General features: G+C 50.3%; 1 protein-coding gene across 7 annotated transcripts in view; it reads right to left on the reverse strand.

Annotated features, from left to right (window-relative positions):
• APBA2 (amyloid beta precursor protein binding family A member 2) overlaps positions 1 to 19,053 on the reverse strand; it is a 130,441-nt gene that overhangs the window by 16,079 nt on the left and 95,309 nt on the right. For 6 of the 7 annotated variants that reach the window (XM_043434444.1, XM_043434446.1, XM_043434445.1 and 3 more), the window contains 5 exons: positions 12,172 to 12,252; positions 10,702 to 10,738; positions 3,257 to 3,402; positions 2,518 to 2,553; positions 519 to 605 (listed from right to left, as the gene is read on the reverse strand). In XM_043434444.1, coding sequence (XP_043290379.1) covers positions 519 to 605; positions 2,518 to 2,553; positions 3,257 to 3,402; positions 10,702 to 10,738; positions 12,172 to 12,252 — 387 coding nt within the window. The remainder of the gene's footprint in view (positions 1 to 518; positions 606 to 2,517; positions 2,554 to 3,256; positions 3,403 to 10,701; positions 10,739 to 12,171; positions 12,253 to 19,053) is intronic. The other variant, XM_043434440.1, reaches the window with a different exon arrangement.

The following is a 19,053-nucleotide window of genomic DNA, read 5'->3' on the forward strand; positions in this document are numbered from 1 at the left end:
CCTGGCCCCCTCCATCTGGCTTTCCTGTTCCCACAACAGCAGGCTCATGCAAAGACCCAGGCACAGGAAGACGAGCAGAATTGAGTCAGACACGAGCTGGGCACACGGTTCACAGGTAGGAGATCTCAGGACCCTCCTCGCTGGAGCACCGCCACGCTGGGGACCAAGGGTGGCCCGGGTCTCCGCCCTCCAGCTCCATCTCCCAGCCTGGTGCAGAGTCCTCGAGAGGGCCGTTGGGAACCCCGAGGGTGAGCACAGTACTCCTGCTCCCCCACCCCCGGCTCCCCTTCATCATGTCTCTATTTCATGCCCGCTGCTGCTACGCCTGATCACCAGCCTCACCCGCCTGCCCGAGGCTGCTGCCCACCCCGCAGAGCTCACTCTATATTCCATGGCAGGGGCTGGGGGACTGTCCCGGGGACGTGGTCTCAGCCCCGCAGAGGGGGTCTGCAGCTCAACCTGGCTCTCCTGGGAGTTCCTGAGCACGATTTTAAAGCCCCCCATCTCCCCAGGCTCACCTGTGTATCTGCATTTAACACCTTGATCCTCTGGGTGGAGATGAAGAGATCCACTTCCGTCAGCGTCTGGGCATCTCCCTCAGAATTCTAAGAAAGGATGGTGGAGACTGTTATAAACCTTAGAAAAAAAACTAACTCAGACAAAGGCCTGACAATCTCATGCAGGACCCCGAGCGCCCCTAGAGGGAGAAGCTCATCGGCAGAAGCAGCCATGGGAGTCTAAACGCGGGCTTCCGAGCCCATCTCCGCTAAGTGAGCTCTTGGGGCGGTTTGCACAGGATGGCGGGGGGACTGCTTCCAGGAGGCTAAACAGGAGGGGGCCGGACGCCGGAGAGCTTGTGTTGCAGCATCCAGAGCACAACCCCCCACTCCAGGAGAAGCGAGCCTGCCTGCCCAACCTCTGGAACACAGCAGAAACACCAAGTCTGGTACCAGGGCTACATTTCTTGGATTCTGGATTACAAGTATCGCCAGGAAAGGGGGGGGGGGCGGGTTTTCCACACTGGTGGATCAGCATATCTGCATTTTCTTCTGGTTTAAAGGCACAGTTATGTCAATGACTGTGTCAACTTCCCCGCCCTCCCCCCGCCATCTTCCAAAAACCGTAAGGGGGCAAGATCTCTACTGGACTGGGCGCTGCCCTCACCGGACACTGGAGAAGCCGCCCCACAAATGCCCGTCCTCTCCTGGGTATTCCCATTGTATGGCCGCTAGTGATGTGTAAAGGAATGTTCTGAAAGCTGAGTGCATGCTCAGGGGTTGGCCGAACCAAGACAGCCGGTAACTGGGGATTCTTAACTACTCCTGTGCATGGCGATTGCACTGGCAAGCCCCTGGGGTAGGGACTCTCTGCCAGGGACCCTGCTTCCTCACGGGGACCTTCCCATCATTGTTGGCCTGGCCAGCTGCAGAAAGACCAGTGTAGGGGCCCTTGGCAATGACCCTGAGCATCTTCCTGGCTGAGAGAAAGAACAATCCTTCATGGAGGTCATCGCTGGCCTTGGCTGACCACTGAGGTCTGCTGTGCCTATGCCCAACCCCTCTGGGTTCTCTGGACCCAAAGAGAAGGCTGGGGTCCACACTGACCATCCTACTCCAGCTGCCCGGGGCTGGAGGTGGGCATCTCCTCTGGGGGAGCACATCCCACTGCAGGTCTTCAAGGCCAGACCTGCTCTGCTGTGCCCAGGGAGCACCCAGCACAAAGGTGGCTGCAGCAGAGGGGTGTGTGTGAGGTCCTGCCTTTCCTGCAGCTGAAGGAACCCAAGGAGGGGCCACTGGGCAGACAGCAGGCATCATGGGGCAGGAGGGACAATGTCTCACTGCAGTGGGAGGAAGCCCATGGCAGGGTCCTTGGCCATGTCACCAGAATGTGATGTCCAGGCGGGCACAGAGACTCTCCTGATACCCAAGCAGAGCCAGTGCCCAGCCAGCCCCTTGGACACCGAGCATGGGACACTTCCTGAAGTGGGAGGATGGTTAGAACACACCCAGCATTTACTAACTGACCAGACTGCTGAACAAAGAACTGAAGGTCGACCCGAGATTTTTAAAAGCCTGCCCACGCTCCAGAAACTTTCTCCATAGAGAAAGGGTCCCCTGGGCAGACAGTGCTTCTCTTCATCCCGATTCAGTAAATTAAACTTAATGAGTCTTTAAATATCAGGGTGATTTAATTAACTCTGTACAGGGGGCCTAGGCACTGAACGCATCACACGGTCACATCAGAGCCACACTTTACAATGTCTACACAAACCGGCCACATCACACATGGCAGTGACCATGCTCTAGCTCACAGAGACTCGAAAAAGGAAAATGAAAAAGGGCAACAATTAAACGCTTCTGTGAGTGGGTGGTTTTTCATTCAAACGTCTAGCACTGACCTACCAAGAGAATAGAAAATGGGTTTGCCACATCATTTCTGCTCCTAGGGCCCTCCCTGCCCCCTCCCAGTGCACAGGACAAGCCATAGACACACACGCAAACCCCACATTCTACACACCGCTTTCTTCTTGATTTTGGCAGCCTTTTGCATCCTCTGAGCAGCATGAAAGAGAGAGAAAAACAGGTGGGCGCAAAGTGAAGGGAAGCTGGGTTGCTCTGTCCCCTCCTGACCAGCACAGGGGGCTCACGTCTGGAGCCCCTTTCCCTCAGTTGAAGAGCATGACCAGGATGGGGGGTGAGCTGCAGGGGCACAGACGTCCACAGACCCCCGACTGCCCAGAGGGGCACGTCCTCAGAGCACCCCTCCTCTCTCCTGACCCTGTTATCTTTGTTGACGAGATCCTGCCCTCCTGCCCCCAAGCCTGGCCACACCCACACTTCAAACCCAGGTGATCCAGTCAACGGCCACCCAGAGCTGCAGGTACATCAGAGCTTTTCTTGAGGTCATAAATTTAAATAAAACATACGATTTTGTTTGTTTGTTCCCCTTTCTGCAAGGACTCTGGCACTATAGATACAGACTCAAAAAGGAACTAGAGGCTCCACACACACGTGACTGGAACACTTCGGAACAATCACATTTTACAAATCGCATGTCCAGGGGGCCCAGTGGCAGGTCCTCATTAAGGAGCCTCTGTGCCCCCAGCCCCCATCTCCCTCAGCCCCACCAGGCACCTCAGATGCTCCCGCTCTTGCACCCAGGGCTGGCGGACGGGTCACAGCTGGATAGAGGCCCGTGTCGCCTGCCCCCTCCAGTGCTCCCTGCAGGGAAGCCAGCTGTCCCGGGCCTCCCATACCTTGACCCGGCTGACAGCCTCCTGGGCCTGCATCATTCTGATGTTTTTGGATGGGTTCCGCTCCGAAAGCAGCTGCGTGGAGCCCAGGTAGTTGGCTGCAAAGATGATCCCATCGATGAGGTCTTCTGGCTCACAGGGCCCTGGAACTGAGTGGGGACAGCTGTCAACTTCTGAGAGGACGCAGGGGCAAGGCAGCAGGGCCAGGGGCCTTTGAGGGGGCAGGAGTCCTGCCCCCATCACAGGGAACTGAGGGGGGACAGTTGTCAGCTTCTAAGATCACACAGGAGCAAGGCAGCAGGGCCAGGGGCCTCCAGGGGGTGAGAGGGTGGGAGTCCTGCCCCCATCACCCCACAGCGCACAGAGCAAGTAACTACATCCCAGCCAGGAAACCCTGCACGCCCCAGGAGGACAACGCCAGGCCAGACAGCTGTACCTCAGACACTCAGGCCTCCAAGGGGATAGTGGTGTGCTACAACCCCAGGGAGCCCTTTCCCAAACATCTCCTGATCAGCCCCAGAGCCCTGGGACTCCAGACGGCCCACCAGGTTTCAGTGATGGGAATGCCCACCAGGCTCCAGTTGTATGCCCTAGGGCTCTCGCAAGCCTGCAGCCCCTCACAAGCCGGTCTGGCTCCTCCTCCTCCAAGTGCCCCAGTCCAGGCTGGGTGACATGGTCTCTGTTCCACCGGCTGCCTCAAGACCAGAGCTATCAACAGCAAGATCTGGAATATTCCATCTCTGAGCTGTTTAATGTGGGAACCGGTGGCCTCACCTAGCTTTTGAGAACTTGACCATGTTGGCTAGTGTGACAGAAGAACTGAATTTTAAAATCTATATGCAATCCTAAGTAACTGACATGTCAACAGCCACAGGAAGCTGTGGCTTGCATCCTGGACAGGCCACTCCTGGAGGGGTTCTGCCAGTGTCTCCACCCCAGATACCCGGGGGCTGTGGACGGAGTGGGGGAGCACTGAGCAGGTTGTCACCCGAGACGAAGGTGCCACTTCACTGACCCGACCTCAGGCCGACACTGGACTCAGGGCAGGTCTCCACACTCACTCTCTGCAACGTTTGCTCTCTTTAAACCTCAGGAGAAGGGCCTGCATGCGTGTCTGGGATGCCTGGAGGAAACCTGTAAGCTTCACTCTCACTCCAACAAACCAGCTCCATGGGCTTGAGATCAAAGCTTCAAAACTGGTCACAGTGAGTGCCCACTGGCCTGAGGACCCATAACTAGGCTCACCCAGCAGACACACACACTGGGAAACCACGGATGAAAAAGGGACGACTGTCTCTTCACACCAGAGCAGCATCTCCTGCAATAAGGCTGATTCTACGATGCACTTCAGAACAAGGTGAGGGTTCTGAAGTCTAAGAGGAACTTAATGTTAATAGGGGGTTTTCTGGGTGGCGCTAGAGGTAAAGAACCTCCCTGCCAATGCAGGAGGTACCAGAGATGTGGGTTCAATCCCTGGTTCAGGAAGATCCCCTAGAGGAGGGCATGGCAACCCATTCCAATATTCTTGCCTGGAGCATCCCATGGACAGAAGAACCTGGCGGGCTACAGTCCATGGGTCGCAAAGAGTTGGACATGACTGAAGCAACTGTATGCAACTGTATGCAACATTAGCATGCATACATGCAATGCTATTAGGTCCTGACTCAGGAATGCCCCAGGTCAGTTTCCGTCCTGATGGCATAGAACTGGGGGCCCCGGCATCATGACACACCAGGGACCCCCTTTCTCCCACTGACCCTGACATCCTCCCCTCAACAGCCCCCAGAAGATGCACCTAGGGGCCCCCGTGGCTTCCTCCAGGAAGCTCTGATTGCCTTTGTGGAAGCCTCAACCAGACCCTCTGAGAGTGGCTCCACAACCGGGGGTCAAATCAGGCTGCTTGTTCCATCTCAGGTGCCTTGGGCTCTGCTCTGAAGTTGAACAACCTTCTCCCAGCTGGGCAGGACTGGGGGGTTCCAGGGGAAGGGTGATGGGAGGGGGAGGGGTGGTGGAAGGGTGTGATGGCAGAGGGATGGGGAGATGGGGGAGGGGTGATGGGAGAGGGAGGGGTGATGGGAGGGGAAAGCACTGGGAGAGGACCCCTCCTTGTCCATCCATCAGGCACTATGGTCCTTGCTCTGCAGATGAACAACCTTCTCCCAGCTGGGCAGGGCTAGGGGCTCCAGGGGAGGGGTAATGGGAGGGGGGAGGCACAGGAGGGTGGGGAGGACTCTTCCCTGTCCATCCATCAGCCACCTGGTCCATACACAGGCACATCAGGCTTGTCACGACCCAGGCATAGGCAGAAGTCACTTCCAACAGAGGGAACAGGGCATCCAGCTCAGGCATTAATAGTAGCCTCTGCCCGGACCCTCAGTGCTCCTGACTGGGGCACTTCCGTTTTTACCACCTCATGCCTCCTGTGCCCCAGTGAGCATGGTCCCCAGGGTCCATCTTATGAGTGAGTGAAGTGAAAGTCACTCAGTTTTATCCGACTCTTTGTGACCCCATGAACTATACAGTCCATGGAATTCTCTAGGCCAGAATATTGGAGTGGATAGCCGTTCCTTTCTCCAGGGGATCTTCCCAACCCAGGGATCGAACCCAGGTCTCCTGTATTGCAGGCAGATTCTTTACCACCTGAGCCACAAGGGAAGCCCAAGAATACTGGAATAGGTAGCCTATCACTCCTTCTCCAGCGGGTCTTGCTGACACAGGAATCGAACCGGGGTCTCCTGCATTGCAGGCGGATTCTTTACCAACTGAGCTATCAGGGAAGCTGGTGACCCCTCCCAAGTCACTCACACTCCCTGCAGTGACCATTGAAAAGTGAAAGTGAAAGTTGCTCAGTCGTGTCGGACTCTTTGCGACCCCATGGACTATACAGTCCATGGAATTCTCCAAGCCAGAATATTGGAGTGTGTAGCCTTTCCCTTCTCTGGGGGGTCTTCCCAACCCAGGGATCGAACCCAGGTCTCCCACATTGCAGGCAGATTCTTTACCAACTGAGCTATCAGGGAAGCCCATGCTGACTAGTAGATGGCGTCACTCTGTTCTCAGGGGAAGTCCAGGTGGTCCCAGGAGCCCTGGGGTCATGCTTGCCCAACACCCTCAGAGAGTGCTCAGGGTCTGGTCCTCAGTAAGTGTGGGGTGGGTGGGGGGACTACATGATACTCTGTGCCCCACCATCTCTGGGGATGGAGATAGACCTGAAGTCTCTGTCTTTAATGCTCCACTTGCCAGTTCCCCAGGGTGGTCAGCTCCCGGACCTTTTCTGTCTCACCCCACACCCCAGAGTAGCCTTACTAAAGGCTTGCCCCATCTGGGTGCCCACCAGATCTGGGGTCCATCAGGGGGCACAGACTTCTGATGTGAAGGCACCCCATACCAGGCTGCAGGGTCCACCAGCCACACCCATGGACACCTGCTCCCCAGGAAAAGGCCAGTGAAGGACTAGGGCCTTTGTTACAAGGCCAGCAGACGTCCCCTTCCATGGGGGGTGGCGGGCGGTCATGTCACTCCTGCCTTGGTCTTTCTTCAAATAGGAAACACTACACACAACAGTGCTTCCTACACCTGCCCGCCATTCAGACACCCACTCAGCCCCACACGCATTAGGAAGCACCAAGGAGTGGCCAGTAGAAGGGGCAGTATTTCAACTTCACAGACACAGCTCTCAACTCCAATCACCAAACACAGGAGCAAGGATTAACCAGCTTCATTCTAAGGCTGAAGCAGCTGGCCCTGTGTGTTTGAGTATAAACTGTCATTTTGTTCAACTCCTGAACGAACCCACAGCTGAGCCCACTAGAGGGAGACAGAACAACACAGGACCAGACAGAATCTGTGTCCCCAGAGGGAATTTCTCCACTAACTCCCTTTGCATGACGCACACGTACACGTACACACGTGTATCAGAATGCTGCTGCTCAGCCTGGATATGAGAACAGGTGCCCGTGTGCTCCCTGCTGTAGGGAGCCTTCGTGTGAAACACCCGCTGGGGACCCCAGTAGCTTCTCTGAACAGGGAAGGGGTGGGAGGTGCCCAGAGCCATGTCTTGGAGCACCCGGCCATGTTACCTTGGAGGGATTATCCTAAAGGGAGGGGGTGGACAAGGCTTCCAGGGGCATGGCCCCAAGTAGTCTCATTCAGCTGTGCCTGCTGCCCCCAGAGGTCGTGGAGGGGGTGGCTGGGGAGGCCAGAGCACAGCCTCAGATGGGAAAGGGGGTGTGAGTACAGAAAGCCGCCAAGTGCAGCCCCCAGCCCAACACACTAGATCCCCTGCTCCATCAAGCCCCCATCAAACCTGTGAAGCAGACTTCAGTGTTCTAGTTTTACAAAGAAGGACAGTCCACGTGGAGTCAAATATTTTGCCCAAGATCACTGTCACTGATCCGGGCACAAAGCATTTCTAAGCCCCTGTCCACAAGGCCCTGTGCTGTGACAGGAGACACGGAGCCGGCTCCACAGGCTGACAGTCACACAGTCACAGGCAGGTGCATCAGGATGGTCCAGAGGGTCTGAGACAGCTGTCCTCTGAGCCAGGTTCTGACGCGGGGGTGGGAATCAACAAGCCACAGAGGGAGAGGAGAGAGCTCCTCAGGTTGAGGCAGGAGCAGGTGCAAAGGCCCTGAGGTGGCACAGAGATGTGCAAATTGCTGGAGCAGGGGGTGGGCCAATGGTTAGGACAAGCGGAGGTTGTAGAGCAAGGACCAGCCAGATGTGAGAACTCTGGGGGCACGCTCAGGACTGTCACTACAGGGTATCATTCAGGAAACCTTTGCAGAGTAACTAAGGCAGCAGATAGGCAAACAGCAGAGGGGAAGGAGGGAGAAGAGCTGGGAGGTTACTGCAGGAGTCCTAGCAAGTAAATGATGATAATGATGGTGATGATTATAGTGGTGATGGTGGTGCTGGTAGAATTAAGATGATGGTGGTGGTGGGGTGGTGACGATGATGATGGTGTGGAATAGGACAAATGGACAGCAACAGACTGATTCACCCAGGAGGTTCAATCAGCAAGACCTGGAAGGGGCCTGGAGGAGGAAGGCTGGAAAGCTGGCTATAGACAAGGCTGGATGAATGGAGCTGCTATTAGTCCACTGAGGAGAGAGCCCTGGGAGAGGGCAGCAGGGCTTCTGAGGAAATTTAGTGGCAGGAGTCCAGAGGCCTCCGAAAGAAACTCAGGAGTCCTGGGGAAGTGCATGTGAAGTGCTGGGGAAGTGCCAAGTAAAGCTGCAGGCATGCTCTGTCCAGAAGTCCTTCTCTATCTCAAGTAACACACACTTGATCACCAGGACAAACCCACAAGGCTGTTCATTGCTTTGCCAACCATAAATCCAAAATTGAATAACCATCAATCCATTAATCCAGGGGTGCTGATTAATACCCCATCATACAGCCACATCACTGACCCTGTGTTGCCACCTGAATAAGCAGGTGGAGCTACAATTGCTGTCTCTGCCAAGAAATGAAATCTACAAAGAAGTGAGGGAAGAAGTGCAGATCCAGGTGGCCAGTGCAACATCTAATTTAAGGAAAAGGTCTAAAATCAACTACACTTCAATAAAATATTATTTAAAGTTCTATATATAGACTTACTGGGCTTCCCCGGTGATGCTAGTAGTAAAGAACCTGCCTGCCGACGCAGGAGACATAAGAGATGTGGGTTCAATCCCTGGGTCGAGATGATCCTCTGGAGGAGGGCATGAGAACCCACTCCAGTATTCTTGCCTGGAGAATCCCATGGACAGAAGAGTCTGGCAGGCTATAGTTCATCGGGTCGCAAAGATTCAGACATGTTTCAAGTGACTTAGCACATAGACTTACATACACCCTGAAAATTTCTGGCAAGATTCATAAGAAATTTGACAGTGGCTTCCAGCACAGAGAGGGATTAGGGGTCTGGGCCATACAGATAGAAACAGGGAAGGCACAAAGGGATTTCCGGGGTAGAAATAATTTTGCATTCTTATGACACTTGGCATGGTCCAAGCGCTATTCAGAAAAAGCTTGACAAACCTCTACTAGTAAATAAATGCCCCAGTTTTAAAACATGTCCAAGCCCCATTCACACTGACCAAACTGAGTCCTGGAGACAAGATCTAACATGGTTTTGTCTGTTTCTAACAAGGACAAGTCTTTTGGGGATGCTCTGATCCCTCCTGACTCCCATCTTTCAGCCAACAGCACCCTAGACCAACGGGGCCCCCGTGTCCACCCAGGCCTGCTCTGGGCTCGGCAGTATTGCCCTGTCAAAGGCTAATGGGGAGGTGAGCGCTGCCTTTGGCTTAGGAGTCTTATCTGGAAAGGTTCACCCCAATTACTTATTTTAAGAGCAAATCAAGGCTCAGATCTGAAGTGCCCATTCTATGAAAACACCCAAATGGCTTCATCACCACCGTTAGGACCCCTCAGGTAAGGAATTTGAGGACCTCAGTTTCCCAGGGTTTTTAGTTCTTTATTTAAAAAGAAAACCAGGATACCAAAGGTTTAAGTTATTTATTTCTGACTATCAATTAACCTTGCTCCCATAAACATTCATAAAAATCAATTACCAGCTTATTGAAAGAATTAATAAAATTGACACCATTGATTGTAACCCTCTAGCAAGAGCAGGAATAGGCCTCCAGGCAAAGAGAAAGATCGTATTTTTAAGAGGTTCTTCATGTGGTTGGTCAGAGGGTATCCTAAAGGTGTTGCCAGGGGTTCCCTGATGCCCTTCAGACAAGAGCCAAGCAGGTATGTTCCCCACATCAAAACTGACACAGAAGAGATCAGCTGCAGGTTTTCATTGAATATTAAAATGCGGTCGTAACCTCCTCAAAAGAGACAGGAGAGGAGAAGGGAATGAAGAGTCTTTAAAAAAAAAAACAGCAGCTTGAATTTGGATGCAATTATATCCACCCTAATCAGAAGTGTTAGATCACAATTAGCTGCTTATAAAGACACATTTCAATCTATTAATTTAAACATCAGTGTCATGTGTGAGGCCATTACTGAAGGTGTAATTAAATGGGATGTTCTATGTATGTGAGTGCTAAGTTGCTCAGTTGTGTCCAACTCTTTGCAACCCTATGAACCCTAGCCCGCCAGGCTCTTCTGTCCAGGAGGTGTTCTAGGCAAGAACTCTGGAGCAGGTTGCCATGCCCTCTGCCAGAGGATCTTCCCAACCCAGGGATCGAATCCATGTTTCTTACATCTGCATTGACAGGTGGGTTCTCTACCACTAGTGCCACCTGGGAAGCCTGAGATGTTCTACTGTTTCCTAATCAGTTGGACCTCCCACAGATGACATGAGACCTCGCACCTTGCCTTATTACAGAACTGCTCCCCTGGAAGGGGTGCTTTATGCACAATCTTTGTAGGAGAAAACCGGAAGTCAAAGTCCCATTCACATTGACATAAAAATGCAACTGCCCCCTCAGAAAGAAAATTCAATCACTTACCAGCCACAAAACTGGGAAATGATGCCACCTTCTTTGTCTGTTAGGAAATATGAAAACACACACACACAACAGTTGTAAGCAGTTGGCCCATAAAATCTAAGCTGACACCATAATGTGACAAGTTTGACCCCGTGACCAGTGACCAGTCTCCCCAAGAAATCAGCTCCTTACAGCAAAGCAGTGTCTTTCGGGCTCTGCGATGTTTGAGTGGGGTGTATGTTAACAATTCACAATGGAAAACCTGGGGTACAAAAGGCCATCAGCTGAGACCTAGGGATCCCCAGACTAGCACATCACTGCTGAAAGGAAAACACCTAGTGGTTCTCCAACTGGTGGGCACGAGAATTCCCAGACACGTTTGTTTATCTTTTGGCCACACCACACAGCATGTGGGATCTCAGTTCCCTGATCAGGGCTCAAGCTTGTGCCCTCTGCAGTGGAAGGTCAGAGTCTTTACCACTGAAGGGAAGTCCCCACAGGCACATCTTTAAAAGCAAGATGAAAGAGGGACTTCCCTGGAGATCCAGGTTAGGACTCCCCACTGGCATCAATGACTCAGTGACCAAGAGTTTGAGCAAACTCTGGGATAGTAAAGGACAGGGAAGCCTGGCGTGCTGCAGTCCATAGGGTCGCAAAGAGTCAGACATGACTTAGTGACTGAACAATAACAACTTCCATTGCAGGGGGCACATGTTGATTCTTGGTTGGGGAACTAAGATCCCACATGCCGGGCGGAGAAGCCATAAATAAATACATACATAAAATTTTTTTTTAATAAAAGCAAGATGAAGGAGATCAGACACCACTGCATGAGTGACCACAGTTACTTCATCCAAGTTACAAAACCTCATCCAAACCATGCTTTCCAGATAAGGGAAAGAACTTGCTTGAGGCCTCCCTCATTCTAACAACCTTCCCATCAGGGCAGTGGGAGTTTACATGGGATTGTTTTTAAAATCCACATAGTTGGTTTAAAACAGTGCTTATGGCAATTTCTGTAGACATTTCTGGTTCTCACAACCTGAGGAGGAGGGTTACTACCAGCACCGAGTTTGGAGAGGCCGGGAATGCATCTAAACATCCTATGGTGCCAGGGATATCCCCCCACAACAAAGAAGGATCTGGCCCCAGATATCCATGGTGCTACTACCCTTGAGTAATCCTGCTTTAGAACATGATGGTCAGTGGGGTGGACTGAGCCTCCATCAAATTGGGGAGCACCAATGAGTCCCGTGCACCAGAAGCAACACAGGAGCGCATGGCGGTGGGGGCCTGAGTCAATAGAAAAGGGACTTCCCTTCCTTCCTCAGGGCCGCCCCCTCCTGCAGGGCCACCTGGCTTTGCTTGTCAGGACCCACTTCTCCTAGGCACTGGGTGGGACGAGAGCCCTGTCCCACCCACATGGAATGGTGAGCCCTTGGGGACAGGGCAGGCAGCTCCCATGTCAAGGCCCTGGGTCAGAACTCTCACCTCTGGGATGTTGTTATTGTCAACCGGTCCATTGAGATCAGAGCGCTGTTGCTTTCTTGGCTGCTCCAAACCATTGCAAACCTGGAAAACGGAAAGTTAAAGATACAGATGAGGTCTTCACATGTTAGAAAAAATTTTTAAATGACTTTAAAATTACTTTAAAATAAATAAAATAAAAAATTTTTAAAAGAAATCAAGATACAAAACTGGAGATATGATACAATTTTGTAAAATTTATGTGTACATAGGTATGTGTGGGCGCACACAGATATAATTTAACTTTTCTGTCAGTAACATGTAGACTTTCTTACACCTCAAAAGTTATGTGAATCATAGTTTCTAATTTTATTGTTTATTATTATTTTCAACTGTGGCAAAGCGCATATGACAGAAAATTTGTGACTGTAACCATCTAAGTGTCCCAGTTCAGGGGCAACTAAGTACTTTCACCTAAATGGGCAACATCACCATCCATCTCCAGAACTCTCATCATCTGAAAAAACTGAAACTCTGTCCCCATCAAACACTAACTTCCTATTCCTGCCTCCCCCAGCCCCAGGCACCCACCAGTTATCTCTATGAATGTACTCAAAGGAACTCATATACGTGGACTCATATAAAATTTGTATTTTTCATGACTGGTTTGCTTCACTGAGCATCATGTCCTCAAGGTTCATTCCTATTGAAGCAGGTGTCAGAATGTCCTTCCTTTTAAAAGCTGAATAATATTCCACCTTTTATAAAGACCACATTTTGTTCATCCATTCATCTCTCCATAGATAGCTGAATAGATTCCATCTTTTGATTATTGTGAATAATGCTGCTAAAAACATGGGTGTACAGCTACCTCTTAGCGTTCCTGCCTTCAGTTCTTTATGTGTGTGTGTGGGGCTTCCCAGGTGGTGCTAGTGGTAAAGACTCTGCCTGTCAATGCAGGAGACGTAGGAGATGCAGAGACGCAGGTTCAATCCCTGGGTTGGGAAGACCCCCTAGAGAAGGAAGTGGCAACCCCCTCCAGTATTCTTGCCTGGAGAATCCCATGGACAGAGGAGCCTGGCGGGCTACAGTCCATGGGGCTACAAAGAGTCGGACACGACTGAGCCTGAGCATTAAATGTGACAGATTAGGTACCAGCAGTAGGACTACAGAATCATACCGCAATTTTACTTCTAATCTTCGGAGGAACTACCATACTGTTTTCCACAGCAGCTAAACCATTTTATATTCCCAGCAAGTGTCCAAAGGTTAAAATTATGTTTCTAAAAAACTCTTAATTCTTAGTTCAATGCAAATTCTAAAATCCAAATTATTTAGTTAGAGCAAAATAATCTACTGCAAGAGGGGAAAAAATGCCCCACAGACACATCATAAGTCTTCTCTTAAAGAAGACACCCATCCAAAATTCTACTTAGTTCAATAAACAAAATTTAAAGTTGAGTTATATTTTCTCTATTTAACACCCTATGTTTACATATGTGCTAAGTCGCTTCAGTAGTGTCTGACTCTTTGTGACCCCATGGACTGTAGCCTACCAGGCTTCTCTGTCCATGGGATTCTTCAGGCAAGAATATTGGAGTGGGCTGCCATTTCCTCCTCCAGGGGATCTTCCCGACCCAGGGACCAAACCTGCATCTCCTGCATTGGCAGGTGGATTCTTTACCACTAGCACTAACTTTGGAAGCCCTCAGTGCCCCGTACCATCCAGAAAATCTCCCCAGATCCAAGAACTGAAACTGCTGTCCAAACCCCAAAGCATGCTCTCGTGAGCCAGCATCACAAGTCAAGTTCCAGAACTTTCTTGAAATAAATTATCAAGCATCACTTCCCTGGTGTCTTGGCAGTAAAGAATCTGCCTACCAATGCAGGGGACACAAGTTCAATTCCTGGTCTGGAAAGATCGCACATGCCATGGAGTAACTAAGGCCCGTGCACCACAACTACTCAGCCTGTGCTCCAGGGCCTGTGCTCCACAACAAGAGAAGTCACTGCCATAAGAAGCCCACACACTGCAGTCAGAGAGTAGTCTCTGCTAGCCACAACTAGAGAAAAGCTTGCACGCAGCAACAAAGACGCAGCGCAGCCAAAAATAAATAAAGTATCAACCAGTAGCAATATGATCACAAGGCAGTAATAAGTTTTATTTACAAATAAATTTATACTATGAACATACACATACATTATACTTATATTTATTTATGAATAGCTATCTTTTTTTTTTTTTAAGGAAGATGGCTGTTTAGGAAAGTGGGTTCTCACCAGACACCTAGCCTGCCTGCATCTTCATCCTGGACTTATAGCCTCAGCCTCCAGATCTGACAGAAATAAATGCATGTTGTTTCTAAGTCCCCTGGTTTATGATACTCTGATTTAGCAGCCTCAAAGGACTAAAAGATAACACTCTTTCCACAAATGTTACGGTTTGGTCTAGAACCTAATTTTTCTGGCAGGAAGAGGACCATCATGTGGGATAATAGACTCTCATCGAGGTGTCAGATATATGGTGGGGAAAGAGTACCTCCAGGACTGCCACCCGCCTTGTATCGGGTGCCTCTGAGAAATGAAAGAGGTCTTCATTCTGGGGGATGCAGTTTGGGCTTGGCCAGGGAGCTCAGGCTGGCTGGACGTCAGTGCCTCACACCATCCCGCCTCCACCCCAACACCTTAGCATAGGGCCGCAGCATGTGGTGACCACAGGCGACACAAGATCTCAGGTCCATGTCTAAGAGCAACTTCTCCCCAAAGCTCCCACAGCCTGTACCCTTCCCTCTGGAGCAACATTTCCTTTAACTCCCTTGGACCTCTCATCACCATGGCAACCACATCTCATGAAAAACAGCCAGAGTTGTTTCCAGAGAGGCAGGGGGTGACTTCTGCTGCTTCTCCTTGGGAAAACCCATCTGGTGTTCCCGTCATCATCTCATGGCAGGGGTGTGGGGCTTGGCAGCAGGTGACACAGTGTCCGAAATGAGCATGGTCGGAGGCCCACGTGGATGTGGGGTCCTGGCATCTTAGAGGAAGATGCTATTCAATTCTTTGTGCCCTCCCCATGGCAGAGCAGCCAGGTGCACCTCAAAATAAAATGCCAGCCAGGGTTATCTCTGACTTTCACAGCCAACATGGACAGCTGGGCCATATCCCTCATTAAGTAACTCCAGTGGACATTCTTGGTGCCACCCACTGGAACCCCTACCAGCCATCACTGGTGAGGAGGGGCAGGTGAACTGAAACATGCTAATGCAGCAGGACCCCCAAACCTGCCCTTCATGGAGCCCTGAGAGCAGAACACTATCTGGTGGCACAGGCTGGGCACAAAAACTCCAGGACCAGGGCCAGCTGTTCGGGGCAGAGACGACTTGCCTATAAGAAGAATGCACTCATTTGAATAAATGAATAAATACACCCAGGCTTCCCAGGTGGCTCAGTGGTAAAGAATCTGCCTGCCAGTGCAGGAGACATAAGAGACGAGAGTTCTATCCCTAGGTGGGGAATATCCCCTGGAGAAGGAAACGGCAACTCAATCCAGTATTCTTGCCTGGACAACCCCATGGACAGAGGAGCCTGGTGGGCTACAGTCCACGGGGTTGCTAAGAGTCGGACGTGACTGAGCACACATGCATGCAGACAAAAAACATCCTGGCTCCAGTTGGTGAAACTAAAGCTAGAGCTTTTTAAGCGTGTCAATTCTGATTGTGCCTGCTGGATTAAACTGAAGATCCGGTGAAATTACCCACGTGGCTTCGGATGGAATAATGGCAAACAAGCATATGCCTACTCACTCTCGAGTCATCCGGAACAAAAGCCAAGTGTTTCCAAACGTGGTCCTGGATGACATGGGGATGAGAGACGTGGAGGGGAGCTCAGACAGGGACAGAGAGCATCGACATAAGGCCAAGGAAGCCACTGCTTCCCACTGGACTGTCCCATTTCCCCCCAGACAGGACTCAGTGTCAGAGAAACCCCAGTGCTGCACTCAGCAAAGGGAGAGCCTTCTCCAGGAATCCTTTCTTGTTTTCAAAGGCATCGGTCAACTGACTCATCAGTCATTCCATCCAAGATGTGCCCTCCTCCGTCCTGCTCAGGGGAGGTGGGGGGGTGTGCAGCTGGGACAGCGACACTGAAGATGCTCCCGTGGGGCCAAGCTGGGGGCATAACCCACAGGGCCGCTGATGGTCTGATCACTGATGGTCTCATCAGTGCCCTCCTCATCTTCTCTCAGAGGCCCTTCAATCCATCCCCTGACAAATGGTGACTCAGAAAAATAATCTGGTTCTGTTCCTCCCATTTCTGTCAGCATTCAGACCACTCCATGATCTTCACCTGGAGGAGGAGAAGCACTGGATAAAGTCTTCACTCTTATCTCACTTATCCCTCCGGGGCCAATCACATCTTCTCAAAGCCACCATGGCTACTGCTTAGTCGCTTCAGTCGTGACCAACTCTGTGCCACCCCAAGGACTGCAGCCTGCCAGGCTCCTCTGTCCATGGGATTCTCCAGGCAAGAATACTGGAGTGGGTTGCTATGCCCTCCTCCAGGGGATCTTCCTGACCCAGGGATCGAACCCAGGTCTCCCACATTGCAGATGGATTCTTTACCATCTGAGCCACCAAGGAAGCCAAATCTCTGACTTAAGAGAATCATGATGAGATCCACTGGGGAAGCCACTGGGTGCCTGGCCTTACTCTCTGTGACTTGTCTGATAAAACTTCCTCCAACACCAACACTGGGCCCCTCTGGCACTTCTCCACTCCATCATTCACTCTCCTTTCACAGGGCCCCCCAGGAAGGGGTAGAGGGTACACTGGGGACAAGACTTTCTGAGTAGAACCATGTTTTCCTAAACTGGCCTCTGTGTCTCCATCCTCATTACTGTTTCAAAAATACACTTTGTGAGGCTGCCATAGTGATTTCTCTGATTGATCTGGGCAAAGTAGATTGAAACATTCTGTAAAGGATTCACCATTCTAGACGCCATCAAGAACATTCATGATTCATAGGAAGAGGTCAGAACATCAACAATGACAGGAATTTAGAAGTTGATTCTGACCCTCATGGATGACTTAGAAGGATTCAGACCTGAGTGGAGGAAGTAACTACAGATGTGGTGGCAACAGTAGGAGAACTAGAATTAGAAGTGGAGCCTGAAGATGTTACTGAATTACCGCAATCTCATGATATAATTTAAACACATGAGGAATTTGCTTCTTATGGATGAACAAAGAAAGTGGTTTCTTGGGAAGGAATCTAATCCTGGTGAAGACACTGCGAAGATTGTTGAAATGACAACAAAGGATTTAAAATATTACATAAACTTAGTTGATGAAGCAGTGGCAGAGTTCCAAAGTTGGATTGGATTGACTCCAATTTTGAAAGAAATTCTACTGTGGGTAAAAATGCTCTCAAACTGCATTGCATGATACAGAGAAATTGTTTGTGAAAGGAAGAGTCCATCAATTGAGGTAAATTTCACTGTCATCTTATTTTAAGAAATTGCCATGGCCACCCCAGCCTTCAGCAACCACCAGGCCGACCAGTCACCAGCCATCCACACTGAGGCGAGGCCTTCTGCTTGCAAAAAAAATGACAACCCCAGAAGGCTCAGATGACGCTTAGTATTTTTTTAGCAATAAAGTACTCCTTTATAAAATAATTTTTAAATTTTATTTATTTATTAATTTTGGCTATGCTGGGTCTTCGTTGCTATGCGGTTTGTTTCTAGTTGCAGCAAGCAGGGGCTACTCTCTAGCAGAGGTATTCGGGCTTCTCACTGCAGTAGTTTCTCCTGTTTCAGAGCAGAGGCTCTAGAGTGCCATTTCAGTAGTTGTGGCACACAGGCTTAGTTGCCCCGAGACATGTGGGATCTTCCTGGACAGGGATCAAGCCTGCATTCACATGAGGATTCTTTTTTTTTATTAGTTGGAGGCTAATTACTTCACAACATTTCAGTGGGTTTTGTCATACATTGATATGAATCAGCCATAGAGTTACACGTATTCCCCATCCCGATCCCCCCTTCCACCTCCCTCTCCACCCGATTCCTCTGGGTCTTCCCAGTGCACCAGGCCCGAGCACTTGTCTCATGCATCCCACCTGGGCTGGTGATCTGTTTCACTATAGATAATATACATGCTGTTCTCTCAAAACATCCCACCCTCGCCTTCTCCCACAGAGTCCAAAAGTCTGTTCTGTACATCTGTGTCTCTTTTTCTGTTTTGCATATAGGGTTATCGTTACCATCTTTCTAAATTCCATATATATGTGTTAGTATGCTGTAATGTTCTTTATCTTTCTGGCTTACTTCACTCTGTATAATGGGCTCCAGTTTCATCCATCTCATTAGAACTGATTCAAATGAATTCTTTTTAACGGCTGAGTAATATTCCATGGTATATATGTACCACAGCTTCCTTATTCATTCATCTGCTGATGGGCATCTAGGTTGCTTCCATGTCCTGGCTATTATATCACATGAGGATTCTTATCCACTGGACCACCAGGTAAATCCTAAAGTACTCTTAAATTAAGGTATGCACATTGTTTTTTAAATGCTACTGCACACCTAATAGATGACAGTATAGTGTAAACATAACTTTGGATGCACTGAGACATCAAAAAATGTGTGTGACTCACTTTATTGAGATATTCACTTAACTGCAGTGGTCTGGCATCAAGCCACAATATCTCAGGGGTCTGCTAACACAGAAAGAGAGCAGATTTGTCATTACCAGGGGCTAAGGGAGGGGAGATGGGGGACTGACTGCTTGGTCCAGTGGCTAAGACTACTCACTCCCAATGCAGAGGGCCTGGGTTCGATCCCTGGTCAGGGAACTAGATCCCAAATGTCCCAACGAAGACCCAGTACAGTCAATAAATACAAATGAATAT

Source organism: Cervus canadensis, chromosome 17 (genome assembly GCF_019320065.1).
Source record: "Cervus canadensis isolate Bull #8, Minnesota chromosome 17, ASM1932006v1, whole genome shotgun sequence".
Taxonomy (NCBI): Eukaryota; Metazoa; Chordata; class Mammalia; order Artiodactyla; family Cervidae; genus Cervus; species Cervus canadensis.